Source organism: Lactuca saligna, chromosome 7 (genome assembly GCF_052625555.1).
Source record: "Lactuca saligna cultivar CGN05327 chromosome 7, ASM5262555v1, whole genome shotgun sequence".
In the NCBI taxonomy this organism is placed as follows: Eukaryota; Viridiplantae; Streptophyta; class Magnoliopsida; order Asterales; family Asteraceae; genus Lactuca; species Lactuca saligna.
This window is the reverse complement of record NC_136423.1, coordinates 149832272-149853502: the sequence shown is the minus strand read 5'-3', so window position 1 is coordinate 149853502 and position 21231 is coordinate 149832272. Positions and strand designations below refer to the sequence as shown.

General features: G+C 36.3%; 1 protein-coding gene and 1 non-coding gene across 2 annotated transcripts; one reads left to right on the top strand and one right to left on the bottom strand.

Moving 5' to 3' along the window:
* Positions 1–17436: 17436 nt before the first annotated feature.
* On the bottom strand, positions 17437–17931 carry LOC145007335 (uncharacterized). The gene is made up of 2 exons (XM_078966292.1): positions 17643–17931; positions 17437–17543 (listed from the first exon to the last, which is right to left on the bottom strand). Exons 1-2 carry the CDS (start codon positions 17929–17931, stop codon positions 17437–17439), a joined length of 396 nt encoding a protein of 131 aa, XP_078822418.1.
* A 1023-nt stretch (positions 17932–18954) lies between these two features.
* LOC145007777 (small nucleolar RNA R71) lies at positions 18955–19061 on the top strand. Its single transcript, XR_013663143.1, has one exon. It is a non-coding gene; the product is annotated as a small nucleolar RNA R71 (small nucleolar RNA).
* The last annotated feature ends 2170 nt before the right edge of the window (positions 19062–21231 follow it).

The following is a 21231-nucleotide window of genomic DNA, read 5'->3' as shown; positions in this document are numbered from 1 at the left end:
TGGCAGAATCAACAAGTGAAGGTACATTTAGTGTGCTATAAGTCTTTTTTTTAATTTCGTTTATTTATGTTTGAAACTTAGATGCAATTTGGTTTGAATATTCATGTTAGCTTTTACAATTTGGTTTGAATATTCATGTCAGATGGGCCAGGTGATCGCTTACGCTTTGAGGAAACTGAAGCCTCATTAGGAGAATTATCTGACACATGATTTGGAGTTGGGGGCTGTGGTTTTCTCCCTCAAGATTTGGCGGTATTACATCTATAAGGTCTATTGTACTATTTACACGGATCACAAGAGCTTGAGGTACTTTATGGACCAGCCGAATGTGAATATGAGATAGCATCGATGGTTCGACGTGGTGAAGGATTATGATTTCAAGACCCTTTATCACCCGTGGATGGGCAATATGGTGGCCGATGCTCTCAGCCGCAAGGCTGTCACAGATCCGATCAGAGGCATGTGCTTGAGGATGAATTTGATTACTCCATTGATATAGAGGATTCATGAGGCTCAGGTCGAGGCTATAATGGAAGAGCATCGAAAGAGAAAGCACATTGTGGGTCAAGTTTTTTCCTTCAATTATGATATCCATGGATTGTAGACTTTGCATCGGCGAGTTTGGGTTCCGTATTGGGGAGGTATGCGTCAAATTCTGATGAAGGAGGCTCACAAGTTGAGGTTCACCATTTATCCCACGGCGAAAAAGATGTATAGGGATACCTGTCCTGGTTATTAGTGGCCCTGCAAGAATAGGAATACGGTTTGGTACGTGAATCAATGCTTAACTTGCAGGAACGTCAAGGCCAAGCATCAACGACCTCATGACAAGATGCAACCATTGTAGATTCCCATATGGAAATGAGAAGACATCACTATTGATTTTATCACGAAGCTTCCCATGACTGCCTGCAGAGTGGATTCGATTTGGATTACCGTGGATCGTTTGACCAAGATCACGTATTTCATTCCGGTTTAGGAGTGTATATCTGGAGAGAAGTTGGGCGAGGTTTATATCAGGGAGGTGGTGGAACAGCATGGGGTGCCGGTTTCGGTGGTTTCAAACAGGGAAGTTCTTTTTACTTCTAGATTTTGGAAGATATTTCATGACGATTTGGATACTCATCTTCATTTTAGTACAACATTCCATCAGCAGACTGATGGTCAGAGTGAATGGACTATTCACACTCTTGAGGATATGATACACGTGTGCGTGCGTGTTGGACTTTGGAGGGAGTTGCGATACGTATCTTCCGTTAGTAGATTTTTCGTATAACAACAGTTATCACGCCATCATTGATCGACCTCCTTTTGAGATGCTTAACGGGAGGAAATGAAAGACCCCATTATTTGGGGAGAGGTTGTTGAATGGGTTGTAGGGAGTACCGAGGTGGTACTTAAGACCACTGAGTTGATTCTGCAAGTCTGGAGTAGGCTCCAGATAACTCAGTGTTGGCAGAAGAGTTATGCTGACAGGAGCTGGTCAGACTTAGAGTTCCAGGTGGGAGATATTGGTCCTTTTAGGGTTTTTTGCTAGGGTGGGCCGAGTTACTTATAGCTTGGATCTTCCAGATGAGCTAAGTCATATTCATATCAAATTTCATGTCTCACAGGCGTGGAAGTGTTTAAAAAATGATTCCGTAAGTGGTACCATTGGAGGATATATTCAGTTGGATAACCGCCCGAATTACATTGAGAGACTAGTGGTGATCTTGGATCAGAAGACAAAGACCTTGAGGAACAAGGTTGTCGAGCTGGTGAAAGTGTAGTGGCTGCACCGAAAGGGATCATAATGGACTTGGGAGCCCAAAGATGAGATGACCGAGCACTATCCGGAGTTATTCAGGGCAGCGGACTACGAGGACAAAGTCTGATTCAAGTGAGGGAGAATTGTAACACTTTAACACTAGTATGCTTCTTTATTTCCCTTGTATTATGTAAAGTTACATTTTGCTCCTTGTGTTGTATGCGGATGTACCACATTGTACTCTTGGGTACGAACTGCGAAGCACATACGCTGGGCTTACCACATGGTATGCTTAGCATACTCATGCGAGGCTTGGATGGGGTTACGTAGGCGTACCCGGGGTGTACACGAGGAATCTTAAAACCCTAATTTTTGGAGGTTGGACACTATATAATCACCCTTATGGCTTATGAAACCCTTATTTCTCAGTTGTTGGATTAGGTGTCTAAACCAATAACTATTTTGGTATGTACTTGACCTGATTATGAGCATGGTCCTTTTGGGTTTCCTTCACCATAGCAACTGATAGGATGAATTAAGGAGAAAGAGGATTAATTATGATTTATTAACATGTTATGTGAATAATATATTAAAGGAGAAATCACATTGTTTAATTAATATTGATCAAGAATTAATTTAGAATTGATTTTGTGGTAAAAAATGATTAACTAAATAAAGGGGACTGATACTATAAATATAATATAGTTACAAAGTTGGGATTAGGATCCATAAGGATGCAATGGACGAATTTTATATGAGAGTCCATATAGAAATCGTCCAAGGGCCTTCTGGAAGGATCCATTCGGCTGCTTAAGGAATAAGAAACCGGATTAGGGTTTCCAAGTTGATAACCCTAGAAGCCTAACTATAATAGGAACCCTCTAGGCCACCAAAAGTCATCCCTAACCCTCTATGAGAGCCCTAGGATGAATTTTGTGCCTTCTCCTCCCTCTCCTAAGTCATCTTGTTTCTAATGGTGTTAGTGACTCCATTAGAGGTGCAACACTTGGGGCACTCAACTTTCAGAAGTCAAGATCAAGAAGGTTTGTGATTGTTATTGCTACATAACAATCATGGTAATATTCATAACTCTATTCATATGTGATTTTTCAGATTTGTATGCAAGTCAATTATGGTTTGTTAGTTTGGTATTCAATGTTGTATGTTTACTTAGAAAAACCTATATAAAAGTAATTAAGGTTTCATGTACACCATAGGATTTATGTTATGCCCATAACCGAATAGTGCTATCAGAACGTAGGTCATTTTTCTATTGAATAGATGCAAAAGTGAATTGCCAAAGTTCAAGAAAATCGAATCTTTTGCCTTCTGACTGGCTGACTCGCCGAGTCCATGTATCGACTCGACGAGTTGGTCCTACTCCACGAGTTCCATAGTGGACTCGACAAGTCCAAGGGTCTGGTGTCGAGAATTTTGATTTTCTTGCCAGACTTTGTTGAGGATTACTTCCAAAACTTGTTTTTCTTACCTAAAATCGAATTTTTATATTTGGAATGGTTATCCTTATAAAAATTGATGGATTTGGTTAAATATGGATATTATAGGATTATTATAAGTAAAATATTTGACATAGTAAGTTTGAAAAAGTTTCAATTTATACCCTTTAAGTTTTATAGTTTAAATTTGAACATAAAAGTTTTAGTTTTTGAAATTTAAATAGTTAAACCGTAATATTTTGAAAAGTTTCAAAAAATACCCTCAAGTTTTGGAATTTAAAATTTAATTAAAAGGTCTTGATTTTGAAATATTAAATTCTAAAACCTTAGTATTTTGAAAAGTTCAAATTACACCATAATGGTTTTATTAAATTAATTAAGTGTATAATTAAAAGAGAGTTAATAAATCCATAAATGAAATTGTTTGTGTTTAATTAAATTTAAGGTATAATTTATTAGATTAAACCACTCAATATTTTAAAAGTGTAAAATACACTCTTATATTATATAAATTTAAAAGTCTGATATTATACATGTATGAGTAAAGAGTCAGTCTTATAGTTAGTAGCAATCATTCATGAAGCTGGTCAATAAGGGGTGTTTAAGGAAGCAACCTATAAAATGACCGCCATTAGGTATCCACTCTTACCCACCACACTCTTGACTAGTGGAGGGTCGTTAGCCGAACGGGTAGGATAGGACACAACCTTCCATTATAAGTATAATGAAATGCGAAGTAACTAAACACTTTTACATATTCACAAATCTTAGTTACTTTAGGAAAAATGTGGAATTGGTGATAATCCATGAAATTGCACATTGCACCTTGTTGGTCATTAGTAGAGCATGTGTGGTTAACCGGCACACTAATATGGGACCAATGAAGGATGGCAATGGGTAGCTTATCATAGGTCAATGGAGCATGTGTGGTTATCTGGCACATTGATTAGGTGATGGACGTTTTCGAGAGTACCAAGCTAATTTGAATGGTTATCCACACCGTATTTGTGATCCTCTGCATCCCAATCACAAACTTGAAGGACATAATCGAGATTAAACATGCCATTGAAAAGTTCAATGAATCTAAAAAGATCTAGGAATTACAATTAATTTAAAACCTAATTTTCAATTTTTGTTTTTCATGGTGGAAATTGGTAAATCGTCATTTATCTACCTTCAAATATTCTACAGTTGGATTACGGAATCCCTATTCCGATTTGTAGAATATTGTGTTAGATCCTAACCTTAATATCTCATTTGGGTGTTTTATTAAGGACTCAATCAATTAACTTGAATTTTCTCCCGTCTTATAGATGTCTAGTTATGACAACTATGGTCTTCCCAAATCCTTTGGAAAAAGTTTTCCTCATAAAAGTAGAAGTCCACGTAACGATCAAGGTGAAAGTTCAATCCCTTGTTTATGGTTAAGTGGAATTTCACTTCCTCTACCTCCTCCAATTATTCTCTCTAACCTACAAGTTTGAAGACTTGAAAAGTTCAAGATCACTCAAGCCCTAGTGTTAAAAAGGCATGAAGATGAAAAGTCTGAGTGTGAACACGTCTTAGAGATGAAGTCACACATTAACTAGTTGGAAATGTTGGGTTTCATTGTCTCAAGGAAGTTAGCTGTTGACTTGGTTCTTCAATCACTTCCTGAATCATATAGTGAGTTCATTAGAGAGTACTATATGATGGACCATGACGTGACCCTCATTGATCTTACCTATTTGCTTATTGCTGCTGAATCAGAAATGATTTGGCGCACTGGTCAAGCAAATTTGTTGGGTAGATCAACCTCCCATACTTCCATGGATATTGACAATGGCAACATTGGAAGTCCAGAAAGGTTTTCTCTAGGAAAGAGAAAGGCTAAGTCTGAGATTGTCCCATGTACCATTCCAAAGGAGTATGTTTGTTTCTACTACCAAGAGAAGGGGCATTGGTTGCAAAGTTGCCGCACCTACCTGTAGGATCAAGAGAATGGGAGAGTCAAGATGTATGTCTCTACTTTAGGTAAATCCACTATCTAACTCTATTAAGTTCATATTTGGAGATTCTTAATACATGATGTGATAAGATTGCATTTTGATGTGTTGTAGGATCGAAGAAAAGAAAGGAAGCTTAAAGGAAGACGTGAGCTGAGTCTAATTGCGAAGAAATGGATTTTGAACGTATGATTCGATGATCAGATTTTTGAGTTGCTGCTTAGAGTTATGATAGATTGTTTAGGAATATGTAATACCATAGTTTTAATTTGAATTTGCATTGTAAGGATAAGTTTTCCGCACCTTTTTATAAATAAAATAAATTTTGAGTTTTGGCTTATTTATATCTCCTTACAATGTCATTTGTGAAAATTGATGCTTGTGTGTTTCTATTCTAAGCAATATTAAGTGCATGTGATTCTTAGTAATGTTATTTATGGTAGTGTCAGAATTTTCTAAGTAAGGAAAGATTCTCGTCGCCCAAGTTTCAATTGGACAGAAGCTAGGAAGTATATGATTTGATTCATGTGATTTATGGAAATCTTGGTACTTAGGAAATTAAGACTGATTGCTTGTTCACATGAGTATGTGAGTCAAGTGAAAGACTAGGAGATCTGGTATGCAATGATGTGCACTGGTCGGGTCCGCCACAAATAAAAAAAAAGGTTATTCATCATGATTTACTAAAAGTCTAGTAAATGTGGTTGTGCTTACAAGATTAAGTGTAATTCTGAATCATTGAAAAGTTTCAATGAATGGAAGGACGAATAAGAAGAATCATTTGGGCAGAAAGATTAAAGTTTCACCAATTTGAAAAAGATGGCAGAGTGCTTTAGTATCATGTTTTATGATCGTTTCATTGATTATGAAATCTTATCACATTCGATCCTCTAAGTAAATCTTAGTGCACTAGTATGGCCAAGGAGAGGAATAAGAAATTGTTGAAGCGATTAAATCAAAAGGTGAATCATACTTCGTTCCAGAATCAAATCTTAGAATCGTACTCCAAGATTGTGATATTGAGTGATACGTCTTCAATAAGTTTAAAACACTCATCAAGTGTGGAGTAGGAAAGATTTTCTTATTCCTGCAACATTTGAAATTGGTAAGTTGTGATGTGTTGGACAAGACACAGACCAACTAAGACCAATTGTGTGAAGTGTTGTCTTGATAAGAATCCGCACTAACTCTTGAGTATTTGTTTGTTAAGAAATGGTTATTGACAAGAGAATATTATATGTCAAGAGGTTAGTGGGAGTCTAAATGGTCTTGAAAAGTTTCAAGAACTAATCAAGAGTAAACCTAGTTTTTCTTATCACTAGCACACGATTTGAGGTTTATAACCTATTGTGTTGACATATTCTTGGTTTCTGTGCCATTCCGGTAGAGTTGTCTATGCATGTGAGTTCTAAGAGTTCTTATTTGAATGCATAAAGTTGATGCACCTTGATTAATGAAAGATCATTGATCTGTATGGGTGAGTTGCCTGACTACTTGGAAGACGTGGTAAGCCCTTATGTTGCCAGGTGGTAGGAAATAAAGATTGAACAAGTTTTGTCCATTTGAGTTTGGATTTATCACAGACCTTGTCTTATGATTATGGTTATGACAAATTCACATGGATAGGAACACATACGCCATAAAATCTAAGTGTCATAAGGTTTCTCTCCTTCATGAAAATGATTGTGAGGAAACACTTTCACTAGGAAGATTTTAAGGAGATAGTGATTGTGTAAATAGCAATCTCAAACTCGATTATGATTATGGCATCCCTCTTCATAGTTCGAATTGTGAGATTTGGCAATAAGTTTAAACATTTAATACTTATTGCTATAAGTGTTGAAATTTTCTAGACACACATATGAGCTATCTAAGGAAAGGGGTATAAGTTTGAGAAGCTTAGATAAAGGGTTATCAAATCATCTCATATCAGAAGCATGAACTATGGTTAAGAAAGTCAATAAGTATTGTTTTCTAGAAGTTTAGCTGGTTTCTGAATACTTGTCGAAGCTAGTGGGAGCATAAATGCTATGTTGGTATGTATATAATTATCATGTTAGTGGGAGCATGATTATTAATTTTAAGTGTTGCAAGTTAGCAATATTAATTATAGAAAACAAAAGTTTCTCTTTGCAAAGTTTCAGGGGTTGAATACTTGTTTTGCTATAATTAAGAGAGAGAATATTATACTTCATTTCAAAATCCAAAGGCTTGGATCAAGAAAATTTAATAAAATTTAGTCAAAGGACATATATGGATGTTATGTTGAAAAAGTTCAAGTTAAAATGATTCTATATATGGCAATATTATAGCAAGAAACTAGTAAAGCATCACATTTTTCATTATGAATCGCGTCTTGTATGCTTTGGGTATATGATCGATTGCATATGCTATAATATTCAATCGTTCTAAGTTTTCCAAATGCCAAAGGATTTAAGAGGGAAAAGGGATTGGAACCGAATTTGACAAAAATAATTAAACAACAGTCAATAACGATCTAAGGTTCGCCAAGGATCGGTCGCTTGTTGAAAGTTGGAAGTATAGTAATGGATGGACCATATTGACATTATTATGAATAAATAAGACTCTATTTGGAATGAGTTGTCATATGGAAAATATGGAAATGTTTCCATATTAGGAGTTGGACATTAAGAACTTATGTCTAGATTAGAAACTTTTATGTAAGAAAGATGTTCAAAGGAATGTACTTTGAATGTGAGATTTCGTATCTATGGAATTATCTTGTAACAATCTCCAATAGAGAAATTTGTAATTTCATTGGAAAAATCTTGGTGACTTTGGCTCTATGAAATTACGAAAGGATCCTTGCATATAACATATTCTAATAGTGGTAAGAATTTGGTATTCTTACACTAGTGATAAGGATTAGGAATTGTGAAATGGGCATCATTGGAAATGTTTTCAAATGATCTATTTCACAAAGTAAGGACCATAGGTAAACATAGTGTGCATCCTTGGAGCATGCGGCAATTATTGTTATAATTCAAGTAATAAGTTGATTATCCGAAACATTATACAATGAATAATGAGTAATCAATATGGTTATTAAATAAAGGTGCTTTATTTCTACTCAAAAGCTTTGGGGCCATATAGGATTAGTATTATTCTTGTGTTTCACTTCACATGTTTTGACTTCACGAATAGTAAGATGATTCAAACTATCCATAGTCGCTCATGCTTTGGAAGTAGGTATGAAAGAAGACTATCATGAATTGGCTTGTAGATTGTCTAAAGTGTATTAGACAAAGCAAAAGTCTGCTGCATCGTTCATGAGTACAAATGACATAAGATTTGAGTATTGGATTAAACCCACGCTCACTTGAATCGCTTCATGGATTTTATCACAAGTGATTAGTGAGACAATAATATCTTATATTCATCAAACGGAGATATATAGTTGCAATTTACGAGTCAGTTGCTCATTGATAATATGTAAACGCACCAATAACTTGGTGTTAAAAAACATATTGATGTGTGTGATTTGATGAGTAAATAGATCAAGCATATGAGTCAAAGTTTATCCATTCCTTTTACCCAAAGTGGGAAAAAAGGGATATATGTGGGCCCCTCAATGATTTAGTGATAACACCCTAAGCGTTTGGCCAAGCCGGGACTAAGTTGATGTGTTCAATTGTAGTATGTTGTCATTCGTCATAAATCGGAAATTGGGAAACAACACACAGACTGAGAGAATGATTATAATCCATGTCTCATGTATATAAAATATCTATAATGAAGGAATATATGATCCCTTATCTAAAGGGCACGTTACTGATAACATCAGAGTTAACAACGGCTTTTGAAATCTACGATTGCTAATCAGGTTCTAAAGTCATACTTGCAAAATAGTTATTAGACTTATCCAAGTAGGAGACTGTTGGATTATGTGTTTAAGCCCATAACTATTTTGGTATGTACTTGACCCGATTATGAGCATGGTCCTTTTGGATTGCCTTCACCATAGCAACTGATAGGATGAATTAAGGAGAAAGAGGATTAATTATGATTTATTAAAATGTTATGTGAATAATATATTAAAGGAGAAATCATAAGGATCCATAAGGATGCAATGGACGAATTCTATATGAGAGTCCATATAGAAATCATCCAAGGACCTTCTGGAAGGATCCATTGGGCTGTTTAAGGACTAATCAACTGGATTATGGTTTCCAAGTTGATAACCCTAGAAGCCTAACTATAATAGGAACCATCTAGGCCACCAAAATTCATCCCTAACCCTCTAAGAGAGCCCTTGGACGAATTTTGTGCCTCCTCCGCCCTCTCCTAAGTCATCTTGTTGCTAATGGTGTTTGTGACTCCATTTGAGGTGCAACACTTGGGGCACTAAGCTTTCAGAAGTCAAGATCAAGAAGGTTTATGATTGTTATTACTACATAACAATCAAGGTAATATTCCTAACCCTATTAATATGTGATTTTCAATATTTGTATGCAAGTCAATTAGGGTTTGTTACTTTGGTATTCAATGTTGTATGTTTACTTAGAAAAACCTAGATCAAAGTAATTAGGGTTGCATGTACACCATAGGATTGGTGTTAGCCCATAACCCAAGTTTAGTGTCTGACCCTTTAGCCTCATATTCGAAACCCTAAGCCACTCCTTGTGTTTTGAGCTCATTGTTTCCATTTTGGTGTGATTTAGTCCATATTCAAGAAGTAGAAGCTTGGTGCAAGGTGGTGGATCAAGGAAGAGCTTGGAGATCTTGATTATTTGCTTCATTTCCATCTTGTTTGAGGTATAAAACTATAAACTTGTTCATATATGGCTTAGATCTATTATATATGAGTTTTGGTCCCTTTTTGGCCCCATGAATGAGATATGGTGGTTTGATACCACTCCAGGAGCTATAAGTTGCCACTCTTGATGTTTTCGAGGTTCTAGATTCATAAAGCTGTCACTTTTAGGGTTTAGAATCCCCCATGCATGAGATTGTGTCCATTTGGTGGAAGTGTAATGCTATATCTTGAAGTTGGGATCTTTTTGGGCATGTAGTGTCATCAAGTCAGTGACTTTATGCTTTTAGACACTTATTAGGACTCAGATCTATGGTTTGGACTTCTAGACTTAAGCATTAAGAGATTAATGAAGATTTTGGCTTAATAGATGAGTATGCTGGACGTATAAGTTTGTATGCCCAGAATATAAGCCAAATAGCGTGTGCATTTAGCATACAACTGAGTACGCTCGATGTACTCAGTTAGGTGGGATTTTGCATATTGGGCTTCAAGTTTGAGTCTTTTATTTCAAATTGGGTGTTTTAGTTCTTATTGGGCCATCAGAGAACAAGTGTTTTGGACTAGGAAAAATGGTTGGGCTTCAGGGTAAGGCCCTTGTAAGGGATTTGGACCCAATTTGGAAAATTAGGCCATATTTAGGCCTTCGTTGATTAATTGGCTTTTGGGCCTTTTATATTGTGAGATTGGGCCTTAGTCTTGGACCAAGATAGGTTAGGGTTAAAATGGTATTTTTACCCCAAGTATGGACTTATGGTGTCACACCCCCAAACAAGACGGTGGAAACATCGGGGGGCGGAGGATTTCAGTTGTAGTATCACAACAATGCATCATAGTAATAAAAGTACAAACAACCATTATATTTAAAAAGTAAAAATATTTACATGTGTTCAATCTCTGTATGTTGACACCAAAATAGTTACAACTCTATCTTCTCAAAAGCTCGGTGAGTACCTGTTTATTGTTTCACTGAGAATACAAGTAATTTGAAAAGAGAGTATCAACATAAAGTTGAGTGAGTGCATAATTATTAATGTTTAAAAGTATGTTTTCTATTCCTTGAATATGTAAACTATTCCAGAAAATCCTATATTTTCTGTTGTATATGAAAAGTAGTTTTAATATCATAAAACCATTCTGCTTGTAAACCATTGTTCTGTGTTTGTATCCTTTTGTAAAACCTGCAAAAGTGAATGTGCCTGGCTCCACCGGCCGTTATTGTAAACTGTAATGTAATACTATAAACTGTATCTATGTAAACTAGTACTTTGAAAATGTACTCATGTTTAGTTAAGTATACACTAACATGTTGTTAATATCTTTTTAATGAGTTAGTATAACCATACTATGCCTAGATGGCCTGAAACAAATGCTTTGAAGGCATTTAAACTGTTGATAACAATTGCCACTCATAGGCGTGTATGCTCGACTGTAGCTAGCATGCTGAGTGCGGGGTTGTCAATCCCTATATAGATCTATACACACTTGTTTCGATCCCCAACTGGAGATTCTGATTATAATATCAGGACTTTAACTATGTTGTTTAAATGAATAAACAACCTAAACATGTCTTAAAAAAGCATATAAACGTTAGGTGTATAATAAAAACCCAATCATTCTAAAATAAATGAATGATAGTATTTTCCTTGTTTAGTATACTTTAAATGTACTTGAAAGTTGTATACCCTTGTTTAGTTTTGAATCAAACTCTTGTTCATGTACAATAGTATATGAAACATCCCAAAATACGACCCAAGAATTTTTGTTTAACAATTACTAAAAATACTAAGATAATATCATAAAATAAAACTCATACGTCAATATCTCAAAACAGTAATAAAGTGTTATGTAGAACTGTATCAAAACTGTATCAAATCACATTTATGAAAAAACTAAGAACATCTCCCAGGACAACTGAAACTATGGTGTATGCGATGCTATCAACCCGAGCTCTTCCCTTTGCTGGCAGAAGTACCTGAAACCAAAACTGAAATTGTAAGCACGAAGCTTAGTGAGCTCCCCCAAACTACCACATACCATACAATACATATAAACACATACTGGGACTTGCCCACTGCAACGAACCGAAGTCCGGAAATTGCATCAGACCGAAGTCCGGAACTAACCAGGGCCTTGCCCTCTGCATCAGATCGAAGTCCGAAACTACTGAGGCCTTGCCTCCTGCATCAGACCAAAATCCGGAACTAACTACATTGGACCGAAGTCCGGAACTAACTGCATCGGACCGAAGTCTGGAATTGATTGCATCGGATAGAAGTCCGGAAATACTGAACATAGCATAGCATAAACATATCAACTAGCATGAACACATAAACTGCATACTGCATCGGGCTGTAACCTAGAACACATAACACATAAATCCTATCTGAGCCACGAAGGCATCAAACATACTAGAATATGCATCAGATCGAAGTCCGGAAACTACTTCTAACTAAACGGGCCGACATTGTGGCCTTAGACCCGTTCCTACTGGAAGGAAACTCACCTCATGATCTGGCTGCTGAGTGTATGGCTCTGGAAGCTATCTGTTGCTGCTCCGGTATCTCCCCGGCTACAATTCCACAAATACACTCAATCAAATACTAATAACTGCATTGGGGTAAAATGACTCTTTTACCCCTGGCTAAAGTCAACTCTCCTGGTCAAAGTCAAGTCTTCTGGTCAAAGTCAACTTACAGTTGACCTGACTCGCCGAGTTGGGCCGCCAACTCGCTGAGTCCCTACTCTCATTTCTCAACCCTGTTCGTTGCTACTCGTCGAGTATGGCATAAACTCGACGAGTTCCCATTCGATTCTAAAATTCAGGCTATCTGCATCCGACTCGCCGAGTTGTATGAACAACTCGACGAGTTGTTCTTGAATTTAAGAAGATTGTCTTAGACTCGCCGAGTTGTATGAAGAACTCGCCGAGTCCCTCCATTACTGAGTCTAACCTCTGACTCACTGAGTCCATTCTACTACTCACTGGTTCCCACTCAGAATCACTCAAAGGGGAAGGATCGGGGACTCGCGACTCGACTTGACGAGTCCGAAGAACGAATCGCCAAGTCACATGCATGCAGTTACTAAAAACTCGATTCTGCTCAAAACCACTGCATACAATTTATAGATCTGAGTTCCTAAGGCTGGTTTACCATGTAAAGTTTCCAACTTTACGTGTACATATACATGAAAAAGGATATGAAGGCTAAAAAGGCACTTGGAAGAGTAGATCTAGGGCTATCATGCAAAATGGCTCCATAAAGGTGATAGATCTAAGTTTTTGGAACTGAAACATGGCTAGATTGATTCCCTTGGATCTTCTTCTTCTCCTTTGGATCTAGCCTCCTTCTTCTCTTCAAAAATTCAAGATTCACACAAGAAATGCTCAAATACCCAAGGGAATGATTAGGGTTTGCTAAATGATGCTTTGAGGGTGAAGGCGACGAGTTTGGGGCTCATATGATGGTTTAAATAGGGTGCAAACCCGGGGATTTAGGGTTTCTACCTGGCAGGTGGACTCGCCGAGTCTCAAATATGGACTCGCCGAGTCGCCGATCTGAACACTACTTAAGATCCCGTCTCTACTCGATGAGTCGGACAATAGACTCGCCGAGTCCCTCTGCAAACTTCTAAATAAATAATATAAAAACAACATACCATAGATGGGTTATTACAGTATAAACCCATGTTCTTGTAAAATAGTGTACTCTAGATATATAAATAAAATTGAATCAACCTCTTGATACTGACTGTTCATGAATGTAACCCCTTGCTCGGCATGTTACAAAGGGTATTTGAAACTGAATGAAATAACCTTTACATACACACACAATATATATATATATATATATATATATATATATATATATATATATATATATATATATATATATATATATATATATAATATGTAGACACACACACACACAAGATATATAAATAAAATTGAAACGACAGTCAGATAAATAATTGATACCCTAAATCCACATCCAAACAAGGAAAAGGAAATAAAGTGAATTATCAGTCCTAAGTCTTTTAAATCTTATATATATATATATATATATATATATATATATATATATATATATATATGATTTTTGGGGAAAAATATAAGTTTATAAAAGAATTTAACATTTTGAAATACTTATGATGACTTGATATCATTTTATTACAATTTGAAATCATTTGTTTGTAACACAAAATCCTTGTGTTAGACTTGTATCCCCCCCCCCCCCCCCCCCTTTAAAACAGTAAAATCTATGAAAATACGGGGGTATGAACTAACATGATAGGTGGTGATTTAGGCACCGTTTCGTTTCTTAGAAAGAAGTTTTCTTGATGTAACTGAGAGTTTTTGATGAAAAACTGTCTTTACTCAGGCAGAGTTTCCACTACGAGATTGGGAGCTTCGGAGCTTTGGGGCTTGCTTCAGGTGTTATATATGTCACCGGGGCTTCGGGATAGTTTAGAGAGGTTTAAAAGTGAAGAAAAGTAGGAGCGAGGTTGAGAATTTGTAACATAATCCGGAGGCCTCACATCCTATTTATAGGAGGGTTCTAGCCTTGGTACGCTGGGCGTAATGCTCACGTACGTTGGGCATACAACTAAAATCCTTAGTATGCTGGGCATACTTCTTGTACAAGGGGCGTACTAGTTGGGTTCTTATGCGAACTTCGGAGGTGGGAAGTCAACGAGATACACGTCAAAGCTAGTCTCATTACGTTGGGCATAATCTTTTCGTACGCTGGGCGTCATGGACACCTAGTTTCGGATATTTTGATTGATCAAGATACGTGTCACTTTGCGAAGAAAGAGGCTACGTGGACAATCCGAGGCCTTGCATCCGGGTACGGTGCGTACTTCTCTTTTTCAAACTTCAAAAATTCATATCTTTTACATACGAACTCCGTTTTTGACATTCTTTATATCCACGGGTAGTTGAGACCATGTTATATAACTTTCGTTTAGACTCCGTCGGTTAATTTTGACTTTATTTTTAAAGTTATATTTTTAACACGTAGGGACAGGAAAAGTTCGTTAAAAATTCATAACTTCTTCATCCGACGTCCGTTTTTGTCTGTCCTTTTACCGTTTGATTTCTTTTGATAATATCTCCGATTCTCGTTTAGGTTGTTTTGGCTAAATGTTGATCAAACTAAATTTCAAGTTCCGGGCTGTGTACTGCTGTGTCGAAACTTAGAAAAATCATAACTTCTTCATACGAAGTTAGATTTAAATGTTTTTATGGACACTCTCAGTTTAACGTATGCTATAACTTTCATTTAGATAGTTAAAGCTAAAAAGTATTTTATTGAAAATTTACTTTTTACGGTAAACAATGTTTTGCCGGTTTTGTCGTGGATTTTTGATAGGTCATTACTTCTTCGTTATAACTCAGATTTGGGCGTTCTTTATATTTTTGAAATCCTTGACACTATTTCTACCAGTATATTCATCCCAATTAAGTTTATTTAACATTTCATTTTTTAGGGTTGATTATGTAAATGTACGTAGTATATGAAAATTTCTCTTTATTATTTAAAAAAGAACTACAAATTGATCTATACTATTACATAGATTCTAAATAACGGGTTGTTACATATGGTTATTAATTGGAACCCAAATGATGATTGGGTGTTATTTTGGTATTGATTAGCTCGGGGATTCGTTGGATCAGCAATCATGGTTTTCAGTGAGATTCAACAGTCGAGATCAGTTTCCTCACTGGGTTTAGCGGGTCTAAGACACCAATACAAAACCTTGTTGTTTATGTTAGGATGTTAGGAGTCTTCATGACCCTTGCATGTGTTATGTATTATTATGTATACCGGGCAGGGCTCGATGTTGGGCGAGGCCTAATGATTGAATCTTATGCTATTGTTTATGATCATTGTATGTGTTAGCATGTTTATGTGATATGTATTGTGTGTGTATAGTTGGCGGGGCCCTATGTCCGTGGGCGCTTAGAATAAAAGATCTGTTTATAAGCGGGCTTGATGTCGGGCGAGGCCTGATGGAGGGCAAGGCCCGATGTAGGGTGAGGGCCCAGTATGTGATTTATTATGTATGGTATGGGGTAACTTAGGGAACTCACTAAGATTTGTACTTACGATTGTCAGTTTATGTTTTAGGTACTTCTGGTTCCAAAGAGAAGGGCTCAGGTTGACTGCATCGCACACACCACATGAATTCTGCTTTTGAGATATCACTCTGATTGTTATGATTTTTGATATACTTATTTTAATTTGGTTTGTATGGATAATGTTATTAGAATTTCGTTTTATTTAAATTAAAAATGAAATTTTGGATCATATTTTTGGGACTTTACAGAAATCCTAACCCTAAAATTCTTTATGATATTCAAAACAAAGAGCAAAAAAATTAAGAGGAAAAGAGCACAAAAATTCATACCTTTTGTGGATTAGAGCTGAATTTAAGAAGAAAATGGAGAAAAGGTAAAAAATTTGAGTGTGGGGTTGTGAGTTATGCGCAGTTGTATGTTTGATAAAAGTGGGAAGTGTTTTTTTCCTTTCTATTTAAGGTGAAACAGACCTAAACTGGTCCCCCAAAACAAGCCATGTCGTAGCGTTATAAGAGGCCATATCGTGGGATTTTTAGACTGATAAAATCGTGCATTTTCAAATCACCATGCTGTGGGGTGTTAATTTTCGAAAAAACATAAGCTTTTATCCGTATTAAAATTTATTTTAATGCTAGAGCTTATTATTAACCCCACACTTGAATGGAAATAGGAAAGAAAGATGAAAATATCAAATATCCTAAAAGAAAATTAAAAATTAAAATAAAACAGAAAGATATGAAAAGAAAATGTAAACCAAAATGATCGGGTTGCCTCCCGATATGCTCTTCTTTTTGAGGAGTTGATGAGCTGGACTCCTTCCCGTCTACGTTGTCACAGGCGGGAGTGGGCTCTCCCTCTTCTCTTTTTGCTCATTCCATCTTCTCTTGTACGCTTAGACTCGCCTTATGTATGCCTTTTTCAAGTTCTCCTTATTCTTTTGATTGGCATTTTCTTCGTGTTTTCTCTTCAACCCTTTGCCTTTCCCACAAGTTGTGTCTTCTTATATTGTTCTTTGACTTCTCCTCCATCCACTTCCATCTGGTCAATTATTGGATCATTTTTCTCTTGTCCAATATTCTTCTCACTTATCTCCTCTTCATATCCTGAATCAAACTTTTCTTCTTCTATTGCTTCAACTACTGGAGCCTTAGGTGTAGTGAACACGAATACTTCAAAGGTCATAGAAATTGAAGCTCTTTGATTGGTAAGTTTTGCTTCTTCAACTTGAGGCTTTTCCCAAACATTCAATCCTTCCTCCATCAACTTTGCTTTCTCATCTAACTCATTGGAACCTTCTTCTCTCCTATTTTACCTTCCAAATTATTTAGTCTTAACACCTCATCTATTGGCTTGCCATAACTCACTTTTTGCTTCATTTCAAAAGTCATTTATTCATCTTCTACACGAAGTGTGAGCTTAGAATCATGTATGTAAGCAAGTTCTCTCTCAATACTCAAGAATGGTCTTCCCAAGATTATAGGGAGGTCTTCATCATCTTTCATATCGAACACCATAAAATCCATTGGAAAAATAAAATTTCCAACCTTCACCAATAAATCTTCAACAATCCCACATGGGTGACTGATTTAATGACCTGCCATTTGAAGTGTAATTCTTGTGTTTTGTAGCTTTGGTAAAGAAAGATTCTGATAAAAAGAATACGACATGAGATTGATGCTAGCCCCTAAATTGACTAAAGAATTTATTGAAGTAGAATTGAAAAATTCACAAGGTAGTGTTAATGGGCCTGGATCTCCCATCTTAATTGGCAACTCATCAATGATTGTAGCAGAACACAATTCATTTAGCACAATAGTAGATGCGTTTTTCAATTCTTTCCGGTTAGTCATTACATCCTTAAAGAAGTTGGGAATTTTAGCCATGGATTTTAAGAATGGAGAATTCTTTAAAGGGATAGCACTTGTTCCATGAATTTCTTATGTTCTGGCTCCAGAGGGTTCTAGAAGGATCGAGATGGATAGGGAAGAGGAGGCTAGTACAGTTTTAAAAACGAAGGATTTTCATTCTTCAGTGGCCAATGGCGATGACGTGAACTGGTGGTCACCATGTCGTGGGCACTGGGCATATGATTTTTCTTTTTCTGCTTCGAGCTTCTCTTCTTCCAACTATGAATTGGGTTGTTCGGTATCTGTATCACACATCAAAAATGGCTCAAAACAACCTCTTCTTCAGTAAATATCACCATAACATGTGGTTGTGGTTTTCGGTCGAGATTTTTTTAAAGGTAAGATCTCACTTACGAGTTTGGCCAACTGATCCAATTGAATTTCAATGCTTGATATTGTTGCTTTTTGTTTCTTTATGTAGCTTCAAATGTGTCATGTCGTTTCTTAGAAAAGGCTGCAAAACAGGAAAGCATCAACTCAGACTTGGATTCATTCTCGGGCAGTAGTTGTTCTTTTCGATAGAAGCCTTGACATGTTTGTCTAAATTTCTCATATTTTTGTTTCTTGTACTCATCATAAGGTGACCACTACTTTTTTGGTTTTCTCCAATCCTCATCATACTTGTCTCCCCTCGAGTAACATACTTGGGCCTTTCGATTCCCATACTCATCTAAATCACAAGCTTTGGTTAAATGAGGCCAATTGCAATTGTAGCATCCAACTTGTATGGCATGAATGGATTGAGCCATTTTTTCATTTGCCAGTCCATATTCTCTACTTTAGCCATTATCATAACCAAGTTCTCGTTTCCTCCATCGCCTTTACCGCTTGTAGCATCTTCTCGTGGGTTATGGTATCTCTTGAGTGCTTTCCAAACTCTTAAATAATTCTTTGATCGTAGCCAGGTTATTCTTAGCCATCGGTCCTTGAGAATCAAGAAGTTGTCTCATTGTAACATTCACCAAACCATAGAAAATAGACGCCTCTTGTTGCATGTTTAAATCATGCTGATGTCGATTTCTAATAAGACCTTTGTATCCCTCCCACGCTTCGTATAAGGACTCTCCCATTTGTTATTCGAAATTGGCTATATTTTTCTTCAATTTTGCAACCTTGGATGGTGGACTAAATTGTTGGATGAATTCTTCACGCAGTTGAGCCCATGTAGTGATAGCGCCTGGTGGAAGTGCCTTTAGCTAATATTTTGCCAGTTCTCTAAAAGTTACAAGAAGCATACGAAACAACGCCATTTCATGAGGTATGTTGGGAATATTGAAATAATTAGCAATGTCATTCACCTCGTCAATATGCTTATAGGAATCTTCATGATCTTTCTCGTAGAATGGAACATCTTTTAGCATGGCCAAAATGAGCCCCTTTAGTTCGAAATTGGCATTTTCTGGAATTTCTGGTTACACAAGTCCCGGCCCATTATGATGCATTCTTTTCGTGCACTCTTCCATCGTCATCTCCGCAGTGTCTGCCATCTCTTCTACTCCACTCTTTCTGTCATCCTGTGAATCGCTTCCTGTACACGCCTCTTATCATACCTCTTTCTTGCTTGGAGTCTTCTCAAAGTGCTCAAACGTGTCGACTTTGAAATTGTTAGTTGATTCGAAAACCTTCTTGTCCTTTTTATGGAAAGCAGATTTTGGATCTTGAACTAGATGAACTACTGGAGTTTTGGATCTTCGGGCCATAAATCAATGAAAAAAAAAACAAAATAAAAACAGAACGCTTAAAAAAAGTAAAAAAAAAATAAACTAAAAAAATTGATTGTTTAGTTACCACAACATGGCCAAAATACCCACGACCTGAAGTTTGCATATATATAGTTACCAAAAATTTGTCTCCCATGTCGTGACAAATAGGTGCCACATCGTGGTTAGCTTTTAAAACACGTATGCCTAAAGTTACCAAAAACTTTTGTGTCAGGATAGGTAGCCATGTCGTAACCTTTAGAGTGCCACATCGTGGCATGAAATTTTGCACACATTCTTTTCTTCTTCCATGATGTTGCTAGCTTTGGTCTCCAAGTTTCCAAATTTCATCATTTTTGGTCCTTTTCCTCAAGAATGCCATGTTTTTGCTGTAAAATGTAATTTAACTCAATATGTTCCAAATTGCTTTGTCTACTCGTTGCTTACAATCATCTTTGGTCCTTTTTGTCAATAAGTACCAAATATCAATTATCTACTCATTGCTTACAATGATCCTTAGGATAGGTTCCTTGAGATCAATATTTTAGGATCAGAAAGTGAGGATAATGGGAATGGATAAATAGATTAATTATTTGATGTGAGATATATAATTAAAGTAATTTGATTGTTGTGGGTTGAAAACCCTATGTGCTCACCAGGTTCCCAAGCCAGACCCACTCAATTTCTTTGTATTACAGGTTGTTGTACGAAAGCACAGAGATGATGAGTTTAAATCTAATGAGAGGTTTAAGGAGCTTTTAGGCCATTACTATAATAAGTTGTTGCAAGGCTTGTAATGACTAGTTTATGCTTATGTTTTTGTATCAATGATAACATCCCAAGTTTTAATTATTAAAGAAAAATGTTTCTTCAGAAATGCTTTTATCTCACATTACATGTGTTATGGAACAAATTCCGCACAAATAAAAGAAGAAAAGCATTAGGTTCCAAAAGGATGTTTAAAATAAAAAGCAAATTCGATGGATCAATTGAAAGATACAAGGGAAGACTAGTTGCCAAATGATTTAATCAGTAAGAAGGAGTTGATTTTCTAGACATTTATTATCTTGTTGCCAAAATGGTTACAATGAAGCTTCTTCTTGCCATGGCTGCTCAACACAATCGGCCTCTTATTCAACTGAATATGAATAATGCCTTCCTCAATGGTGATTTAAAAGAACAGGTTTACACGAAACTACCTCAAGGATATACTCATATTGTTCCAGTTTCACAAAAGAGAAATGTAGTTTGTAAATTACACAATTCCTTATATGGATTAAGACAAGCCTCACGACAATGGTATTCAAAATTCTCATCCTTCTTGCTTTCCCAAGGATTTACTCAATCTAAAGGTGATTACTATTTGTTTTTCAAAGGAAAAGGCAAGGATTATGTTGTTTTATTGGTTTATGTGGATGACATAGTTTTAACATGTGCTTCATTAGATCACATAAATGTAGTAAAAGAAATTTTGAGCAAATAGTTTAAACTAAAGGATTTGTGGAAATTACAATACTTTCTTGGATTGGAAATAGCTCGATGATCAGAAGGAATTTACATTTATTAAAGACAATAT

Excerpts from the sequence above, each read along its gene's own strand:
- LOC145007335 (XM_078966292.1), bottom strand. The coding sequence starts at position 17,931 with ATGGCTAAAATTCCCAACTTCTTTAAGGATGTAATGACTAACCGGAAA. Across the intron at positions 17,544-17,642 it reads AATTACACTTCAAATGGCAG|ATGATGAAGACCTCCCTATA; the intron begins GTCATTAAATCA and ends TCGATATGAAAG.